The sequence below is a fragment of the Xenopus tropicalis genome, chromosome 3 (genome assembly GCF_000004195.4).
Source record: "Xenopus tropicalis strain Nigerian chromosome 3, UCB_Xtro_10.0, whole genome shotgun sequence".
Lineage (NCBI taxonomy): Eukaryota > Metazoa > Chordata > Amphibia > Anura > Pipidae > Xenopus > Xenopus tropicalis.
The window spans coordinates 104905964-104926453 of record NC_030679.2 but is presented as its reverse complement, the minus strand read 5'-3'; the positions used below and the strand labels follow the sequence as shown (position 1 = coordinate 104926453).

The following is a 20490-nucleotide window of genomic DNA, read 5'->3' as shown; positions in this document are numbered from 1 at the left end:
TCCTAAAAAGCTAAGTAACGTTAAACACTTATGATTATTTCCTATTTGGTACATAGCCACATGATTTAATCATTTATGATTGTTTGTTTCTCAAGAAGTCCTAGGTTATTGATTTGGATAGGATATTGGCCAGAATGCTCTTTTTTATTTTCCACACATAACACTTAGGCCTATTAAGTAAAAAACAGTTTGACTGGTCATCTCACATAGTTGGAGCCATCTCAAAGGTTCACCTTTTATTTTAATGTGAGTACTTTGTAGATGGCAGTAATTTAGTTATCTTAGTATTTAGTCTTCATGACTATTTTTTACTGGCTTTCTTATAGTTATTTGCCATTCATTTTTGGCAAGCTATAATCTGCAGTTACAATAGCAGTTGGTTGCATGGTCCTATTGTCTGCAAAGAACCTTGGCGCTTTAAATGCTATTGAGTATTACATTTCTGGTCACAAGTGATGCCACTTTAATTTAGAAATCAGTTAAGTTTTTATGCATTTGATACGTAAAGTTTGCTACTGATCTAATCTATAGCAACCAATTGCAGGAGGAATTTACTGTAAATAATCCTTTTATTGGTTGCTATGGGTTACTACAACTGGATAAAAGTAGTACTTAGGGGGCAGATTTATCAAAATGTAAGATTAGCTCACCACAGAAAAATGCACCCACTTTCTATTCATTCTAATAGGATTTTTAAAAGCATATTTGTCAAATGGTGAACTCAAACTTTCACTCATTGATAAATACAGTTAAATAATACGTGGATGAATTTTTCTGCTGTAAGATCTAATCTCACATTTTGATAAATCTGCCCCTTAGTGTATTTCATTACATAACAGGAAGAGAGATTAAAGGCAAGTTCAGTACAATGTAACACCTTAATAGAAATGCTGTACAAGTTTGCAGGTACATTGGATGTATGATCTTCCTACTTCTATTTAAGTTTGTATTGAGGCTCTTACTTAGCATGCATTAGGGATGGCCGCTTTATGACAGTGCTTACTTTTGTTGTGATACTGGTGGTTTAACCACATAAATGACCTGTGAAATAGTAATTGTAATGTTTTTTGGTAAACTCTTATTTTCTTTTTATTTCTTGTTTTATGTGACCTTTGCTGACCTTATAGAAAGTAAGTAAGTAAAGTGTTTGTCTGTCTTTGTGGAGAATAGTGTCTGTATTTATTTAAGGTAAGGGCTCTGGCACACGGGGAGATTAGTCGCCTGCGACAAAACTCCCTGTTCGCGGGCGACTAATCTCCCCGAGTTGCCATGACCCGCCATCCCGCCGGCGAACATGTAAGTCGCCGGCGGGATGGCACACGCGGCAGCGCGATTTCCCGAAATCGCGCCGCCGCGTCTGCCATCCTGACAGCGACTTACATGTTCGCCGGTGGGATGGCGGGTCATGGCAACTCGGGGAGATTAGTCGCCCGCGAACAGGGAGTTTTGTTGCGGGCGACTAATCTCCCCCGTGTGCCAGAGCCCTAAAAGTGGACCTGTCACCTTAATCATTAGCAGTTTAGATAATGCTGCTCTGTCTGTCAAACACCTTAGACAAACAATTGGTAGGGCAGTTTCCAAACATACCTATAATTACATCTACATTTTATGTATAATTACATATATGAAAAAGATCTGTTTATTGAATGTAATATAAAAACTATCCTTGTAAACACAGAATTTGCTTTGTTTAGGTCTGTTAAGACTTTGCTATGCTATATGTTTTGATACTAAAGTAAATCACTGTTTTAAAACACAAGCTACCAACGGCTAACCCGTATATGTAATAAAAGGTAGAACGTTGTCCTTAAGTGAAGTTCCCCATGGCAACCAATAAGAGAGATTCTTTTAAACAGGTGATCAATAAATTCTACCTGTTGATTGGCTGATATTGGTGATTAGACAAACTGTGCACCTTTTATTGCATAACCCCCATAATTTATTGTGCTTAAAAAGCCTATGCAGTGTTATTATTATGGTGTGGCATTAATGTTCAGAGTGTTTCCATAAGTCTTAGCCTACAAAGCTTACAATTATTCTCTTATAACAGAGAATAGGCTTTGTGTGCCATAAGCCTTACAAGTCTATAATTCACATATATGCCTGCTCACATCATAGTCTTTTACTTCCTTATTAACAGCCGTTAATTTTATGTCCACCCATCTATTCCTCCAGCATAAACTGATATATATAAAATATATTTAAATACATTTTACCTTGTTTTTCATGTATCCCCACAATAAAAGGGTATATAAAGAAAGGGCCTATATTCAGCAGCGGCACTATAACATGGTATACAAATGGCCTATTTAAAGATGGAGTGTGAACTTTGGACAGAAGTACAGCACCAACACTGCACTAAGGGCTCTGGCACACGGGGAGATTAGTCGCCCGCGACAAAACTCCCTGTTCGCGGGCGACTAATCTCCCCGAGTTGCCTTCCCCTGCCATCCCACCGGCGAACATGTAAGTCGCCGGCGGGATGGCAGACGCGGCAGCACGATTTCCCGAAAACGCGGCAGCACGATTTCCCGAAATCGGCCCGCCGCGTCTGCCATCCCACTGGCGACTTACATTGTCGCCGATGGGATGGCAGGGGAAGGCAACTCGGGGAGATTAGTCGCCCGCGAACAGGGAGTTTTGCCGCGGGCGACTAATCTCCCCGTGTGCCAGAGCCCTAAGGAGTGTCAGGATTAGTGCATCTGATGCAGATATGCACATGTAATTTATATACAAAGTCAAAGTCCATTCATGCCTACATTTACCACCATATTAGTTGTTCTATAATTATGATCAGTTGTTACTAGGCACAGCTGAGATTGGAATTCCTTTAAAGGATCAGTTCCCCATAAAAATAACTTTTAGTATAATGTAGTGATTTTGCAATGTAAGTATTTCCAATGTGTTTCTTATTGAGTAAGTTGGACTATTTCTGCCTCTTTTCCAGCCTGAAAACCTGGAATGTTTTTCTAGTTATAGGGGCAATCAGAAAATAGATTAATTCTAAAAAAAAATATTGTTTTTTATTGTCAATACGTTTTTTTTATTTAGCCTTTGAATATACGGTGCTACTTTGCTTGGTTTCCTTCTTAAGTGGGACAGTCTACATCATACTAAAAGTTAATTCCAAAGTGACTATCCCTTTAAATTCAGTTTATTCCTAGAATGTCCACTGTTGGAAAAGCACTACTTATGCTGTAATCTGCTAGGTGTTAAGGATTTTAATGTGGTCAAGAAGATGGTCTGGGGGGAGAGTTTAAAGGAGAAGAAAATGCATTTTGGCATTTTATTGTCATTGGTTTATTCACAGTAGTGCAAGCTAGAATGCTATATTTATTCTGTAGAAAGCTTAAAGGACAAGGAAAGGCAAAGTCACTTGAGGGTGCCAAAAATGTTAGGCACCCCCAAGTGACTTAAATCGCCTACCTTTTACCCCGGGCTGGTGCCCCTGTTAAGAGAGAACAGCACCAGCCCGGGGTAGCTGCAGCGCTTCCTTCTTCCTGCTTCGCTGGCGCGCACATGCCCAGTACAGGGGCACCAGCCCGGGGTACAAGGTAAGCGATTAAAGTCACTTGGGGGTGCCTAACATTTTGGCACCCCCAAGTGACTTAGCCTTTCCTTCTCCTTTAAGCATAACTAAGTAAACTCTAGAAGCTCCCTCTGTTTGTTTTAGATAGCAGCTGCCATTTTAGCTTGGTCTCTGTAAATTCTGTGCTGCTAGTGGCTCAGATTACACAGCATTGTTGGGAGGGGGAAGAGAGGAGCAAACTGGGCAGACTCGTGCCATGCCCTGAAGGATTTTTCTGAGAGCAGGAAGTCTGACACAAATGATCATGTATACAGAATAAAAGGAAAGAAATGTTGTGTTTGTTTTCGCTGAGGACACAGAGCAGCAGTTCTATAAGTGCTTATGGCTGTATTTACATAGATCTTTCTGATAAGCTTAGTTAGTTTTTACGATTTTTAATAGCCCAGTTGCCACAACTAAAGGTCCCCATACACGGGCCGACTATAGCTGCCGATATCGGTCCCTTGGACCGATTCGGCAGCTAATCGGCCCGTGTATGGGCAGAACAGAGCTGCCTGGCCGACCGATATCTGGCCTGAAATTGGCCAGATCTCGATCGGCCAGGTTAGAAAATCCGGTCGGATCGGGGACCGCATCGGCTCGTTGATGTGGTCCCCGAACCAACTGCCCCATAAGCTCAAATGTAAAGACAAGTGTTTATGTTGCCTGAATGAGGATAGAGTTGAAAAGTGAATGCCATAAATAATGCCAAATGGTAACTCGGTGGTAACATTACATAAATCGCTTCAAGGTGACGTCTACCATTAGTTCTGTGTTTATTTAGATTTGTAATAACACCAATATATCCACAGTTTGGGAGGCATATTACCTGCAAGTCATTGTTTTTTGTCATTTGTAAATATGTTTCTGTAATGCACAAAATATAAAAAAATCCTTATTTCTTCCGAAATATGCATCTTTTATTTTGTTCCTTCCATTACCTCTTTAAATTACACTTTTTAAAAACCTGTCCCTTATAGATCTTGTACACATGGTTACTTATAGCCATGGTTGAGCTAGTGTGCCTTCAGGTTTGTCCATGAGGAAGAGCACAGACTGCTCAAAACGTTGGATTTTTTTTCAATAAACAATTTTTTCTTTGTATTAAGTTCCTGTGTGTGCAGTACTCATAACCTACAGTACCAGCATTGGGGCATTTTTACTTAAGCATCAATGTACCTTAATAATACAGAGCAAATAAAAAAAACATCTTTAAGATGCAATACACAGGCAATGACATGTCACCCAAGTTGTACTCAATGCTGTCTGCTTTTTGATCTGTGGGAATTGTAAGGCTGTTGGCTACACAAGCACTTTAAAAAAGTTAATGCAACACCAAAATTATCTTATATGCCCAAGATTTTACTAGCCCATACGAGACAAAAATAAAAACAGAAAATTATCCTAAATTTTTCAAGATAATTTTCTTAACCATACAGTACTTTAATCTTTTCCAAGCACAGAAAAGGGCAATAACCCTTGAAACAGTAATTTATTCTTGGCCTATAGCATTCTGCTATGCACCATTCATTCATTGTCATGTTTGGGTTTCTGTTTGTTTCCCAGTGCCACAGCATGTTTGCTCAGTTTGACCACATTTTCCATTTTCAGTTTAAGGCTATTGGTACACTAGGAGAAGAGAGTTCTGTATACACTGAAAGGAACAGCATCAGCTTGTCAGAGCTCACATGTGGCAGGTTTCAGCATGGGAATACAAAAGTATGCATTTTCTTATTAGGTGGAGAATGTGCCTAGTGTGCCACTGGCCTTAAAGGAACAGTAACACCAAAAAATGAAAGTGTATAAAAATAATTAATATATTATGTACTATTGCCCTGCACTGGTAAAAGTTGTGTGTTTGCTTCATAAACACTACTACAGTGTATATAAATACCCTGCTGTGTAGCCATGGGGGCAGCCATTTAAATTGAAAAAAGGAGAAAAGGCACAGGTTACTAAGCAGATAACAGATAAGTAGCATAGATTCCCGTTGTATTCTACACAGTTATCTGTTATCTTTTTATGTAACCTGTGCCTTTTCTCCTTTTTTCAATTTAAATGGCTGCCCCCATGGCTACACAACAGCTATTTCTATTAACTACAGTAGTCTTTCTGAAGCAAACACACAACTTTAACCAGTGCAGGGCAACAGTACATTATATTTTAATTATTTGAAAACATTTTTATTTTTTAGTGTTACTGTTCCTTTAATTTCAAAATTGTATTCTTCTGCACTATGAAAACACTTCAGCTTCCTACTTTAGTGTCCAGTAACAGCCTGCAACACTGCTCATTGATATCATTTGAAAGCAACCCATACTGGCTAGTAGCTGTTTGGCTTTAGTGCAGGACTCCCTTATTAGAAATACCCCCCATAAGGGTGAAGACACACAAAGCTACTTAGTAGCAGCTGCTAAACACCAGAAAATACCCTGCCATAGACAATACTGAGAATTGCTTCTGCTAAAACACACAGACAGACAGTTATCGGTAAATGATCAGCATTGTAGCAGTGACAAGTAGATGCTACTAGTAGCTCCGTGTGTCTTCAGCCTTAAAAGTGGTCAGATACATAATTTGGTGTATATGGTTTATAGATACATTTAACATGGTTTTTCTTTTACTATAAACTGTAATAACTGTAAAGAGTCTGTCTTCATTTGGATTGTATCCTTTCATTTCATAAATAGTCCAATCTGTCTCTTGATTTCAAGGCAGACAATAGAAAACGTCAAAAAGAAGAAAACAACGACCATTTAAGTGACTCCCAAGCTGCAGACTCTGCATGGTACAAACACAAGCAACTCAATGAATCGATCATTGTTGCACTTTTCCAAGGCCAATTTAAATCAACTGTGCAGTGTCTAACGTGCCAGAAAAAATCCCGAACATTTGAGGCGTTCATGTATTTATCTTTGCCACTTCCATCTACAAGCAAATGTTCTCTTCAGGTAAGCAATATGGTCGTATTTATACTCCTATAATCCTCCAGGGATATATCCCCAACCAGCCTCTATAAATGTTGTATTTGACAATGTGTATTTCTCTTCAGAAATGCTCTGAATACTGGGTTCATATGTACTCGTCTTCCCATATGATTCTCCACTAGGGATATATGATTCTCACCCACAGTGAGTAAGTCGCTCTTGGATTTAAATAAATATTTACTCAAATTGAGCCTGGCTCCGAAGTTCCCCCTGGGCCTGACTTGAACCATTCAGATTCACTCAGGATATTAACCAGACAGCTTTTATTGAGTTATACATTAATACAGAGTATTAAATAATAGCTCATACGTCCTGAAAGGGGAACAAATTCAAGAAAAAAAATGTTGCCATTTAACCATTTCTTCCTACATGGGGCTGATCCCGTGGCATCCAATCATCATGCTTTAGGAAAGGCTTAAGTGTCTCACTGTCTCAGCACAATGACCATATGGTATTTGTGTAGTTGGTGATTCTGAGACTATTTGTGACTTTCTTAACCTCACACTAGGAATACTTGTGACAAGATTTATTTCTTGTTCTGTGTGATCATTTTAAGACCCAAGCAAATAGAATGACCTCTGGTCATTTTTGATGTCTAAAATCATCCTACCATTGCAGTTGTTCTGTGCCTCTGTCCTGTTCTAAATCTTTGTTCTTTGATAATAACTAATATAAATGTGTTTATAGCATATAAACCTAAAACACCAATATCTCCAGTTATGATCTGCAACTGCTTTAAGAGTGTACCCCATCCGAGGGCTTTAGAACAACTGTTAATACATGTATAGATTTTATTTATTTCCGTTCTGGCACAAAGAGTAACTGTACATTGTAATTAAATGTAAATGAAACATTTATAAGAGAAGGTTTGCTGAAAAGTGGTTGGTATAGCCAGGTAAACATTCTGTCTTTAATCCGTTGTACCTTTGGAGACTCGGGCACATTTAACTGCAGTCAGTGTTCCCTATCTCCAACTCCCTTCTGACTTTAATGTTTAAAACATTAAAACTAGTGCGACTCTAGTTCTAAGAAGAACTGTCTTTCTACATCATTTAGAGTTCCAAGTAAGGGCCACCCACCGATCAGCAGAACAGTGGAAAGACAGCAAGATAGCAGCTATCTGACACCTGTATTGCTAAAAGTAGTAGATATCAGAACACTCAATAGTAAGAAATCCAAGTCCGGCTTGGGACTCCTCCGGTTACAGTTCTAATGTGTAGCGCTGGCTCCTTCGGAAAGCTCAGACTCAGGCACAATGCACTGAGATGGCTGCCTACACACCAATATTACAGCTAAAAAAATATATTTGTTGATTCAAGAATAAAATATTAAATGGTAGAGTGAATTATTTGCTATTTAAACAGTGTAATTGTACATCATGATAGAATCCCTTTAAGTTCTACTTGCTCCTGCTGCTTCTACACTAGACACCATTCCCCAGATAAAGTGGGCCAGATCCCTGACGGACAAAACTACACACATTGGCAGCGCACTCTAGGTCAGCATAAAAAGCCGCAATAGTTAATGTTAATTATGCACAATATTAATATTAATTTGCACATCTATAAACACAGCTTGAGGTCTTATGCGTTTGTGACGCAGTTCTTAGATGCCATTTTTAGTTTATTTTCAGTAGATTCAGTAGATGTAAGTAGCTCAACAGGGCCTTCTCTATCCATCCAGGGGCAAATCGTCGTCCAAATTCCTGCATTCATTTGAGGCTATTGGCACTGCAGTGTCAAATCTTGATCATTCTTCTTGAGCATCTTCTGATCTGCACATTTTCAGAGCATTAGTTTTTCCTGGAGTTTTTTGCTCTTTATTACATCATTACAGTTATATATAGGGTCTTGATGATTCTGATGCATTTGATTTATACTAAGGCCTTCTGTAACTTTTCCACCTCCTGGGGCGCAGATATGAAGGACTCTGTATTCTGATAATTATAAGCCTCACTGGCCATTTATCTTGTGTGACATCTGTGGAAGAGACTACACCTGCATAGGTGCACAGTATTATGTTTTTTTTTAGAGTCAATGCCTAGGTCCTTTTGAAGACTTGGTCCTTTTGCAAGCTTAGAGCATCCTTTCTAATGGAGAAATTCATCTAGCCCAAAGGGCTTAGACTTTGGTGCTGACTGGCCCTTTTTCAGTAATCAAATCATCATTTATGTTTCCTGGAACAGTATGTATGAGGACCTTACGTAACACAGCTAATTTACTTATCCTGTAAAATAAGGGCATTTGGAGCTCTGCAGTTTTTCTCTGTGATTTTGTATGGTGTAGTGTACTTCCTCTGTCAAAGGGGCACTGCAATTAATTAAAATTCCAAGGCTGGGGAGTGCCCCATTCCCATGTTAAATAGTGTCCTCAAAAGTTTGAAATGGAAAAAGGCTTCAAATAATTCTTAGTTTCACATTGACCTTTTTTGTTTGCTTGGTTCATATCACCTTCCTGCTTCTTTATATTAAGTCCTGGCTATATTCTTTAAAACTCCAACCTACTAATGGTCTCTCATTATGGCAGGCATTTATGGCCTGTTAAGCATTAGGTAATCTAACAAAAGTTTGTTTCCACTATGCGAGAAAAGCTCTTAAAGGAACAGTAACACCAAAAAATGTATATATTTCAAAGAAATTAAACTATAATGTGCTGTTGCCCTGCACTGGTAAAAGTTTTGTGTTTGCTTCAGAAACATTACTAGAGTTTATATAAACCCTGGTGTGTAGCCATGGGGGCAGCCATTCAAAAGAAGAAAAGGCACAGGTTATATAGCAGATAACAGATAAACCCTGTAGAATACAATGGTGTCTTATCTGTTATCTGCTATGTAACCTGTGCCTTTTCTCCTTTTTTCCAGCTTGAATGGCTGACCCCATGGCTACACAGCAGCTTATTTATATAAACTATAGTAGTGTTCCTGAAGCAAACACCCCAGTTTTAACAGTGCAGGGCCACAGTACATTATATTTCAATTACTTTAAAAGACTTTAATTTTTTGGTGTTACTGTTCCTTTAAAAAAAAAAAGGTGCACACAACATTAAGACACAACTGTGCTCCCACTGCAGTCGGATCTCAGTTCATCCTGTTCCTGCCAGATCGCCCTCTGTTCTGCTTGGTGGGAAGAGGCCTCTTGATTAGTTCGAGGAGGAGCTTGGTGAGCCTGTTGTGCAGGGCCATGACATTTGTCCCTCACCATGGTATTGAGGTGCTAACCCTTAGCTAATGGAAGTCAAAATCTTTTATAATGGCTATTTTGCATCAGACAAAATTTTTCTTGTTCTAATGATCTTTCTTTCCACTCACTATAGCTTAGTCCATCCATGGTCTAGCAGAGAAACCAACCACATTGTCTTATTCTGTGTTTCTGTACAGGGTACAGCAAATAGCGATGTTTAGGGTATAGGGAGGGCTCTAGATGGGGCAAAGGTATTGTGCAAAATTTGGTTTTTTTTTAAGGTTTTCTATAAATTTAGGCTTGCTTTCAGTCCTGTAATGTATGTAAATAAACTATAAATATAAGGTATATTTTTATTTGTATTTTTATGAATAATCTATAACTTTTCTTTTTTTAGGATTGCATTAAAGCATTTGCCAAGGAAGAGAAACTCACAGATAGTAATAGATTTGATTGCAGTAATTGTAAAACTCAGAGAGTTGCTACAAAAAAAATAGAGATTTGGAAGCTTCCTCCTATTCTTCTGGTGCACTTAAAACGGTAAATTGTTGCTATTTCTTGAAAAACTATACTTTGTTTGCTGTTCCCTTTAAAATTCTAAACTCCATTAAGATCAAGTTCCTTTTCCAACTTTCTAATATTTCATTTCCTGTTTTGTTTTTCACCAAAAGCTTTTCATTTGAGGGAAGGTGGAGGCAGAAACTCCAGTCATATGTCGACTTTCCCCTGGAATCCTTAGACCTTTCACAATACGTCATTGGTCCAAAGAATGTAAAAACATACAATTTATTTGGAGTATCGGTAAGTGACATTGCTGGATTTTTGCAAAACCGTTTCTGTAGCATTCTATAGTATGTAAGTGAATCTCCCCAAGCGATCCTACTGACTTTTAGTTATGTATACAAGTGAAAACATTTTAGTTCCCTAAGTTAATTTAGCTGTATACAGTATATAGTGAGTAATGTAATGTACCACCTGGTGTAAAATATAAGGATATTATAGGTCACCTTGATGACTATATAAGCTTTTATTCAGATCAATAGGACTAATATCCTCCGATATTCAACAGGGGATACATTATTTATTACATTCACGTTCCACTCGTAATAGAAATGACATCACTAAAAACTAGTTTTATATGGATACAATTTTAGAATTTATGGGCTATTTATGGCTCTTGTGTTTATATATAATGGACATGATTCCTCGTGGACAGAAAACCATGATGGACTGCCTCTGGCAGGGACTACTTCCCACCCCTAACCCTCATTAGAAGTGATATATGGCAAGACAGACAGGACCCTCCCGTTTTGCTGCCTGCAATTAATCTTGGCTACAGCGTCAAAAACGTCACTTGTTTCCTCTCCACTTCCTGACATGTGAATCACCGCACATACGCGGCACAAGTTGCCCAAAGTTTCCTCATAAAGAAATGTCAAGCTACTTCGGAAAGTAGCCACGCCGCGTATGTTGCATAGTCCATGTGGCATTCTGGGAAAACGGCTACTGTGTGCTTAAAAAAAGGGCAGAACACAGTAAATTATGTCCATAAACGAGCCACTAATTATATTTACATGCCTCCATGAGTGTACATTCAGGGACTTACCTAAGCAGAGTTAATATTACTGTAAATAGAAAATACATTTCTTTGGTAGAATCACTATGGAGGTTTGGACGGCGGACACTACACAGCTTATTGCAAGAATGCGCTGAAACAGCGGTGGTTTAAATTTGATGACCATGACGTTTCTGAAATCTCCGTATCATCTGTGAAGACTTCCGCAGCCTATATGCTTTTTTACACTTCTTTGGATGCCCGAGGTCTTGAGATTTCAGCGTAACAACTTAGAAAGCAGTACTTGGGGGGGACCTCTACATGATAATATATATATATATATATATATATATATATAGAGATATCTAATATTAAGACATGTCTGGCCACAAAAAGAGATGCATACTATTATACATATTCTTTATTTCTCTGTTTCCTTGGGATATTCCCATCAAATCAGTGGTAACAAAATTTTAAGCTTAATTGCACATTTGAAATATAACCCTGTGTACTTAAATGTATACAACCAATAGATACATTTGCCTTGACCGTGGCTGTACAAAATATCTATTTAGTTTGTCCTTTTTATTCTCCAGTAGTGATAATTTCTCCCTGTTTTAACTGGAGCTTCCCTACTGTGAAATGGAGCAAATGTGAGCAGGGTTGGAATGTGTTGGATTACGGTGGCTGCATAGTTGCACAGTATTGCATTGTATATAACGAAACAGTATATCTGCCTAAAATTCTCTTTATACAAAAGGGTGGCTTACCTTCTCAGCTCAGTCCTCAAAATCCATATGATTTTTTTTATCCATAAGATATATTAAGCCAGACAGGCTGTTTATAAAGGGTTTTGTTCAATCATTCCAAGAAGCTTAAAATATATATCTGTAGGTGTATCTATTTGCAGAACTGACGTTTGCTATCCCTTTAAATTCTTTCTTTTTGTTGTTGTTTTGCCAGTTTCAGACGGAGAGGCTTCATTCCCACATTTCAGTTCTTTATTCTGTAAATTTATCTTTTGATAATATTTGTGAATTTTTTTTTCTCTAGAAATAAATTTTATCAACAAGTTTCCTTTTGTTGTTTTACATTGTTTTCAAGATACGCAAGATTTTGAAATCATTCTACATGAAACAATAGAATCAAATCATAGTTGTTGGATTTGCATGGGAAACTAATAAAATGAATCATTAGTGATTGGTAAGCAGGAGTTTACATTTTATTCATGATCCTACACAATCCCCATCTGGACTTGCACAATAACTCATTCAGTATATGTGTGATGTGAATCAGCAAACACTTGGCACATATTGACTGACTGTTTTTACACACATGGCTCAGCAGTGTGCACTTTGTAAAGCTGGGCATGTATTTTAATGGGCAAATCAGGATGATCTATTCATTCAGTCCTGGGCCAAAAATTTGATCACAAAAGGGAGTATGACTAGCTTTAGTTACTGAGGTCTTCTGCTATACTGGGCAGGTTGCCTGCCTAACAGTCATTTGTTTCTGCTTGAGGCCTAAATCCAAATTAGTTTCTTGAGCAACTTCCTGCATTTAACTAAAGGTGGCCAAACACGGGCAGATTTTATCTGTCCTTTAGACAATTTGGCAGCTTATTGTGTATGGGCTTCCCCTGAAATTTGTCAGTTCTCCATTGGACAGGTTTGAATTTTGCGTCGGATTGGGGACCGCATTGGCTCATTGATGCAGTTCTTGATCCAATGGCACCTATGCCCATTGTCTTAATTTGATCACTTGGCCCTAGGATGGGCATATAGGGAAAAGATCTGCTTACTTGGTGATCTTGGCAAACAAGCAGCTCTTAGTGTATGGCCACCTTAAGTCAGAACCATCTACCTGTGGGCTTCCTTGGCGGTACATACTGAATCATTCCATTCTTGAGCAACATTTTTGACCACTATAGTCCCCTCCAATGGTCAACTCTACCCTTGATATCTCTGTGTGCCAAACCTCCCTTTCATCAAGAAAAAAAAAAAAAGTATGAGTTCCACTTTCCGCTGCTTCGGGCAAAGAGTCACCAAGTTAGCATTTATTTTCCTCAGCTCTATTTTCTGCTTGAAGGGCAGTTACCCATGTTTTGGTGCTTGCAGCTGGCACTATATGTGCTGGGTAAGCATATTCCATCTTCTACTGTCTGAATGCCTTGTAAGCAAACTGCAATGGCAAGTAAACTGAGCAGTACACACGGGCAGCCAAGCTAGCATCTTTTATCTGTTGTGTTAAAGCAGTGATCCCCAACCAGTGGCTCGTGAGCAACATGTTACTCCCCAACCCCTTGAATGTTGCTCCCAGTGGCCTTAAAGCAGGTGCTTATTTTTGAATTCTTGACGTGGAGGGATAAAAACCATATGTGTACCTTCTGTAGTCATTCCATATAGGAGCTACCAAATAGCCAATAACAGCACCCCAGGAATATGTTTTATGCTCGTGTTGTTCCCCAAGTCTTATAACATTTGAATGTGACTCACAGGTAAAAAAAAAAAAAAGGTTTGGGGTCCCTGTGTTTAAGGGAAGTATGACGCAGAGAGTAATATTATGAGACAATTTGCAATTTGTCTTTTGTTTTTTGTTTTTTTCATTATTTCAATTTTTGTTTCCAGCTCTCCTCCCAGTTTGGAGCTTCAGCAGCTATCTGGTTGCTAGGGTCCAAATTAAGACTAGCAATAAAAAAAAAAAAAAAAAAATTATTTTGTTGCTACTGTCAGTCTCAGAGGGGTCAGTGCCAGATACTAAAAGTTAACTTAAAGGGGAAGGAAAGGCTAAGTCACTTGGGGGTGCCAAAATGTTAGGCACCCCCAAGTGACTTAGATTGTTTACCTTTTACCCCGGGCTGGTGCCCCTGTTAGGAGAGAACAGCCCGGGGTACCTGTAGCGAGCGCTTCCTCCTTCTTCTGCCGGCGAAATCAGTCGGCCGGCGCATGCGCAGTAGAGTGAAAAGCCGACTTTCTTGTTTAAGTTCGGCTTTTCACTCTACTGCGCATGCAAGCGAAAAGGAAGGAGGAAGGCTCGCTGCTACCCCGGGCTGGTGCTGTTCTCTCCATACAGGGGCACCAAAGGTAGGCAATCTAAGTCACTTGGGGGTGCCTAACATTTCGGCACTTTTAGATACAGCAAGTTTCTGTTACTTGACACATGTTCCGATTCCAGTTCAGGGCCAATTTAGTAATAAGAAAACCATTCCATTTGGAAACACTGTATTGTAAACTTTTTTTCCCCAGTAATGGTTTTTGAAAAATTTAATGTTTCTTATACAAAATGTTATCATTAGCAGAGGCAGCATTTCTAGTAGATATCCCTAAATTGTGCAAATGTATATAAAGTAAGGGGAGGCTAATAGCATGTGGTTGCCTCCGTGGGATCTCTGTCCTGGGCTCAACAGCACCTTGAAGCATCCCTGTTCCACTAATGCATTCAAGAACTCTGGCATTTAGTTTGGGCCACCCAGAGGTGCAGTGGGACAGAACATTCAGATCACAAGAGCTAAAGGCAACCTACAACACATGAGTAAAACAGATTCACAACAAGAACAGAAGTACCCAAAGTGAAAAGATTTATTGGAGATTGAACCTGATGCATTACAGCCGAGGGGAACAGATTCTAGTATTGCTCGTGATTTCCTCTAGTTTTTGATGAAACCAGTCATTAGCAGGACCTGCTCCAGCCTGTAATCCAGTCAGATTTTCACTCTTTCCCATGGTGCACCTCACTGGATGGAGCATGACTTCTTGTTTCTGGTTGCCTTTTCTGCACTTTTGCCTTCCTTCATTTTCTTCACTATTTCCACAATCTACAAACAAAACATTACACAATTAGGCCACCCTTCTTCATACATTTCTCTGTAGAGTATTAAAGCATGGGTGCAGCCATGACCCCTCTCCTGGCACACACAGTGGCATACTAGTCTCCGGCCTCCCACACCTATCAACTGCACTCCGATGAACTGCATTATTATAAAAGTGCTTCAGATTTACATCCTATATCATACTTTTTAAAGGAGACGTATTGGACAAATGTTCTTCCTATTAAACAAAGAATATTTTACAAACTCCTTCTCTTAACCTTCAAAGCCCTCCATTCCTCTGCTCCTCACTACATCTCTTCCCTTGTGTCTCCGTATGTTCCTGGCCGACTCCTTCGTCCCTCACAGAGCAAAAAAAATCACATCCTAGCACTCGCACAAGCACAGACAGGCTTCAGTTCCCAGTTATATTAATATAATAAAGGCAGAGAGCAGCAAATCCTAGCTCACAACCAACACAGTGCAAATGTTCTACCCTACACACTTACATCTTCTCCATATGGAAATCCACCACATTCAAGTTTAGAGAAGATCAGCTCCCCATTTACTTTCACTTCAAAGCTCCCTGAAAAGGGAAAAAGTGTCAGTTGTAAGAAAAAGGAGGGAGGAATTCATGTTAAACAGATATCTTGAGAAAGCAGAATGCATGTTTTGTGATGGAAAGGTCAGTCATAAACACAAATATCTGTAATCATGCGATACCAGCATTTGTGTGTCTTTTGTGCACGCTTTGCAGTTTGAATACATTTGAATGTTATACATAAAGCACCTACTGCAATATGTGGCACAGTGTTATGGGCTCTGGTAAGTACAGGACTCGCCTTGCACAGCGTACCCCCCAGCAACTGAACAGCGCACAAATGGATTATATGTTATAAGAGGATCCATGTCACACTAACATGAGATTTGAAAGGGTATTTATGTTTTTGGTGCATACACTTAGCATATACATCCACTAATAGCTACTGAACGGCATCAAAATTCAGCATAAAGAGGCAGAGCACAGCACTGAAAACACAAGGGAGACCTAATTGGGGCATCATTCTTAAATCTCCCATGTGGCTTTGACATAAAGAAATACTTATGTATTCACAATGTAGTTCCTTCCAGCTTTTGTACTACATTTCCCAGGATCCCCAGCAGTAAAAGAACAGACTATGGTCAGTTTCTTACCAGTTCTTCCTACTCCACCAGTAATTTCCGCATCAGGTACATGCTTCTTGATTTCGGACGCAAGCTCCTGATAGCGGGCCTCATACCCTCACCTTCCACTAAACAATACAAACAAACATTGAATCCGTTTTAGTGTTCTGTTACCGATCATTTCCAGTTAGAATCACCAGCAATTAATGATCGTCTTTAGCCCATGTTTCTTTCTCTATGGTTCAGCTATTTCTGCTTAGAATTTCCCTTAAAGCCTCTAATAGAGCTGTGCATGCACATCATGGGCAACTCTTGGGTGGGCAACTGAGCAGGAAGCTGCAGGTACTGAGTGAGGAGTAGGAAAGCCTGTAGGGTGGGAGAGAGAGAGGTACTGAGTGAGGAGTAGGAAAGCCTGTAGGGTGGGAGAGAGGTACTGAGTGAGGAGTAGGAAAGCCTGTAGGGTGGGAGAGAGAGAGAGAGAGAGAGAGAGGTACTGAGTGAGGAGTAGGAAAGCCTGTAGGGTGGGAGAGAGAGAGAGGTACTGAGTGAGGAGAAGGAAAGCCTGTAGGGTACGATTATATCAGATAAGCAGCGATAGGGGCCACAGGTAGTTCATGTTGCAATGTATTGAGCCACCGAGGGCAAAGATAGTTTAAAAAATAAATCCCTTTAGGCATTGTATGGGGTAGACCGCCCGTGTAACACAACAACTGTAATAGGGTATATTTACCAGTACTCAACGTGGATCTTTATCGTGCCGTCCCCCTTCTGCATTGTGCCGCTCTGTGCTGTTGCAGGCAGGGCGGGCAGGTTCCCTTTAAAGCAGTGCAAGGGCGGGGCAGCGGCACAACTGCCTGAGAAAGTGCAAAGTCACGCAGAAACCAAACACAGCTGAGCCTTGCCGTCACGTGATTGTTGGACTGTAACACTGATTAGGGAGGGAGAGGGTTGGGGCGGCTGCTTGCTGCCTATGGCAGGATAATTATTGCGGCCCCTGTTATTTCTTGGTTGGGGCCGGCTATAACATGGGCATTATTAACTGGCATTTAGGGCTCTTACTGCGGATATTTGCATTTATATACTCAATTTGCGATTACATAGGAAAGTCAGGTGTAAAGCAACTTCACTGCCTTTTATCTGGTGTTGCAGGAATGTTAGTGTGCCAGAGGGGCTGCTGTAAGATGCCGTAGACATCACTATTTATTGTGCCTGTTTTTTGGCATTTTGAATACCAATCCAGACCTGCTCCTATTCACTATGAACTGCAGTGGTCTGGGGTATTTCTGTAGAAGCGCCATATTCCTCAGCTTCTTTCATTTTCTCTTTATTCCAGGCCGGACAGGCAGAACAGTAGAACTTGGACGCGAAAGAAAAAAACAGCCTTTTCTCATTTAAAGTGTAAATACCAGAGTTACAATAACAAATTGTTTTATGCAGGATAGTAAGTATTCATGTGTATCTGTTCCATTAGGGTGCATGCCCATGGGTGTTTTGCGCTGCCCCTTGCCATCAGTTGGTCCTTCAGTGCCAACACAGTGGAGCTAATATGCACTAACTATAAGGGGCTGATTTACTAATCCACGAACGGTCCGAAGGCGTCTGAATGCGTTTTTTTCGTAATGATCAGTATTTTGCGATTTTTTTCGTAAATTGGCGCAACTTTTTTGTAGCCATTACGACTGTTTCGCAAAATGTCGCGACTTTTTCGTAACCTTCGCGCCGAGTACGAAAGTTTCGGATTCATTCAAGCTTCAGTATCGTGGGCCGGGTTGGAGCTGCAGAGTGCCATTGAGCCCTATGGGAGACTTTCCTTGGGCCGGGTTGGAGCTGCAGAGTGCCATTGAGCCCTATGGGAGACTTTCCTTGGGCCGGGTTGGAGCTGCAGAGTGCCATTGAGCCCTATGGGAGACTTTCCTTGGGCCAGGTTGGAGCTGCAGAGTGCCATTGAGTCCTATGGGAGACTTTCCTTGGGCCAGGTTGGAGCTGCAGAGTGCCATTGAGTCCTATGGGAGACTTTCCTTGGGCCAGGTTGGAGCTGCAGAGTGCCATTGAGCCCTATGGGAGACTTTCCTTGGGCCAGGTTGGAGCTGCAGAGTGCCATTGAGCCCTATGGGAGACTTTCCTTGGGCCAGGTTGGAGCTGCAGAGTGCCATTGAGTCCTATGGGAGACTTTCCTTGGGCCAGGTTGGAGCTGCAGAGTGCCATTGAGCCCTATGGGAGACTTTCCTTGGGCCAGGTTGGAGCTGCAGAGTGCCATTGAGCCCTATGGGAGACTTTCCTTGGGCCAGGTTGGAGCTGCAGAGTGCCATTGAGCCCTATGGGAGACTTTCCTTGGGCCGGGTTGGAGCTGCAGAGTGCCATTGAGCCCTATGGGAGACTTTCCTTGGGCCAGGTTGGAGCTGCAGAGTGCCATTGAGTCCTATGGGAGACTTTCCTTGGGCCAGGTTGGAGCTGCAGAGTGCCATTGAGTCCTATGGGAGGCTTCCAAAATCATGCAAAGTCTAAAAGTTTTGCCCGCATTTTACGCCCGCTCAATACGAAAAAGTCGCTACAAGATACGAGCAAATCGTAATGGCTACGAAAAAGTTGCGACAATTCGCGCAAGTCGTAATGGTTACGAAAAAGTCGCAACAATTTATGAAAAGTGGTAACGCGACGAACAAATTGCAAAAAATACGAAAAAGTCGCAAAATGTTCGTTTTCCAATCGAAATTTTTCCAATTCGGATTCGTGGGTTAGTAAATCAGCCCCTAGGTCTTTTCTGGTAAGAAAAACAAGTTAACGTAGGATATTATGAAAAGAGAGCCTCATTTATCTTTATATGTTTGTTTATTATACAAATGGGTGCAGTCGCTGCTGCTCAGGCAGGCTTTGGAATGGACAGGCTGGAAGGAATCTAGAACAGGTATGGCAGCTTCTTTTGTTAAAGGCACATTCACAGCTTGAGCTGGGTTACATTTTTGCATTCTAAAGACCCGAAGAACTGGAATCCTATTTTATGCTATTTTACAACAGGTTAGGGCCCTTTGTGGGTCCCCATGGAAACATTTCAAGCGCATAACAGGAATGCCAGTACTTTGTTAATAGTGTATATATGGATATCATTTATTGTGGTACCAAGTTAGCAGCAACTCAATATGTGACAGCAGTTGTTTCTGACACGTAAGTTAAAGTGTAACTAACAGCAAATGGTTACATAAGGTTTTCCCCATAGAAGTGCACACGTGAGGTCACTATAACAACCTTGCGTGCTGGGAATCAGTGAAGACACATACATTAGGATAAGATCCTACAGGTTAGCAGCCCTGCCTAAACACTGAATGACAAGGCACATAATTGCTATTTTTATCCTGAAAACACTGCCATGATATTCAGGCAAAGCAAACTATATACGTTTTACTTTTAGTATGTTATACATAGACCTATTCTATGCCACTTTTCAGTTAGTCCTCATTATTATTATATGTAATTACTTTAAAGGAAAAGTAACACTAAAATTTTCTAAGTAAAAAAGCTATTCTACCCTCCACCAATAACTGCCCTATCCTGCAAACCACTTAGTATTTGAAATGCTTTAATAGAAAATACCTGCTAAAACTTGGCTTCCTGTCAATTGAACTACAACGATAAGGCGAAGGAAGGTGCAGCATCCACTATGCGACGATCAATTGATCGAGCCTAGCCTTCCTTCTGTATAGGAAGGAGTCAGGCTAGGCTTGATCAATCAATCGTCGCATAGTGGATGCAGCTCCTTCCTTCGCCGCATCGCCGTATTTCAATTGACAGGAAGCCAAGTTTTAGCAGGTATTTTCTATTAAAGCATTTAAGATACTAAGTGGTTTGCAGGATAGGGCAGTTATTGGTGCAGGGTAGAATAGCTTTTTTACTTAAAACATTTTAGTGTTACTTTTCCTTTAAGTCCCTTTGCTATTTATCTTTTATTTTCATTTCACTGGGTGCTAGATTTTTTACCCCTGATAAACTACTATTTGAAAACTATTTAATTCTTCTGTCTACATCATTCTAAAACCCCTTTAAGACAACAACAAAAGCAAATAAGCCCAATTTGTTTTGATTCAACTGCCAAAAAATTTAGCTCAACAGTTAAATCTATCCAGTGCTATCCAACTGGCGGCCCCCCTTTGCGTGGACCCCATCTGTCTGGCTGCTGTAACTGCTTACCTTTGTGTAAGACTTAAATTGTATTAGTACTGAGATTAACTGGCCCCCTGC

The 20490-nt window shown here is 40.4% G+C and overlaps 2 protein-coding genes across 7 annotated transcripts in view; one reads left to right on the top strand and one right to left on the bottom strand.

Annotated features, from left to right (window-relative positions):
• Positions 1-12365, top strand: part of usp8 (ubiquitin specific peptidase 8) — a 34627-nt gene extending 22262 nt beyond the window's left edge. For 5 of the 6 annotated variants that reach the window (XM_018092439.2, XM_012959499.3, XM_002939624.5 and 2 more), the window contains exons 18-22: positions 1128-1130; positions 6283-6519; positions 10131-10273; positions 10405-10534; positions 11389-12365. In XM_018092439.2, the coding sequence (XP_017947928.2) occupies positions 1128-1130; positions 6283-6519; positions 10131-10273; positions 10405-10534; positions 11389-11574 (699 nt within the window). In that variant the 3' untranslated portion in view covers positions 11575-12365. The remainder of the gene's footprint in view (positions 1-1127; positions 1131-6282; positions 6520-10130; positions 10274-10404; positions 10535-11388) is intronic. The other variant, XM_031899207.1, reaches the window with a different exon arrangement.
• Positions 12366-14848: 2483 nt separating this feature from the next.
• selenow2 (selenoprotein W 2) lies at positions 14849-17123 on the bottom strand. Its single transcript, NM_001354718.1, has 4 exons — positions 16988-17123; positions 16288-16385; positions 15603-15679; positions 14849-15102 (listed from the first exon to the last, which is right to left on the bottom strand). Exons 1-4 carry the CDS (start codon positions 17029-17031, stop codon positions 15019-15021), a joined length of 303 nt encoding a protein of 100 aa, NP_001341647.1. The 5' UTR covers positions 17032-17123; the 3' UTR covers positions 14849-15018.
• Between the last annotated feature and the right edge of the window lie 3367 nt (positions 17124-20490).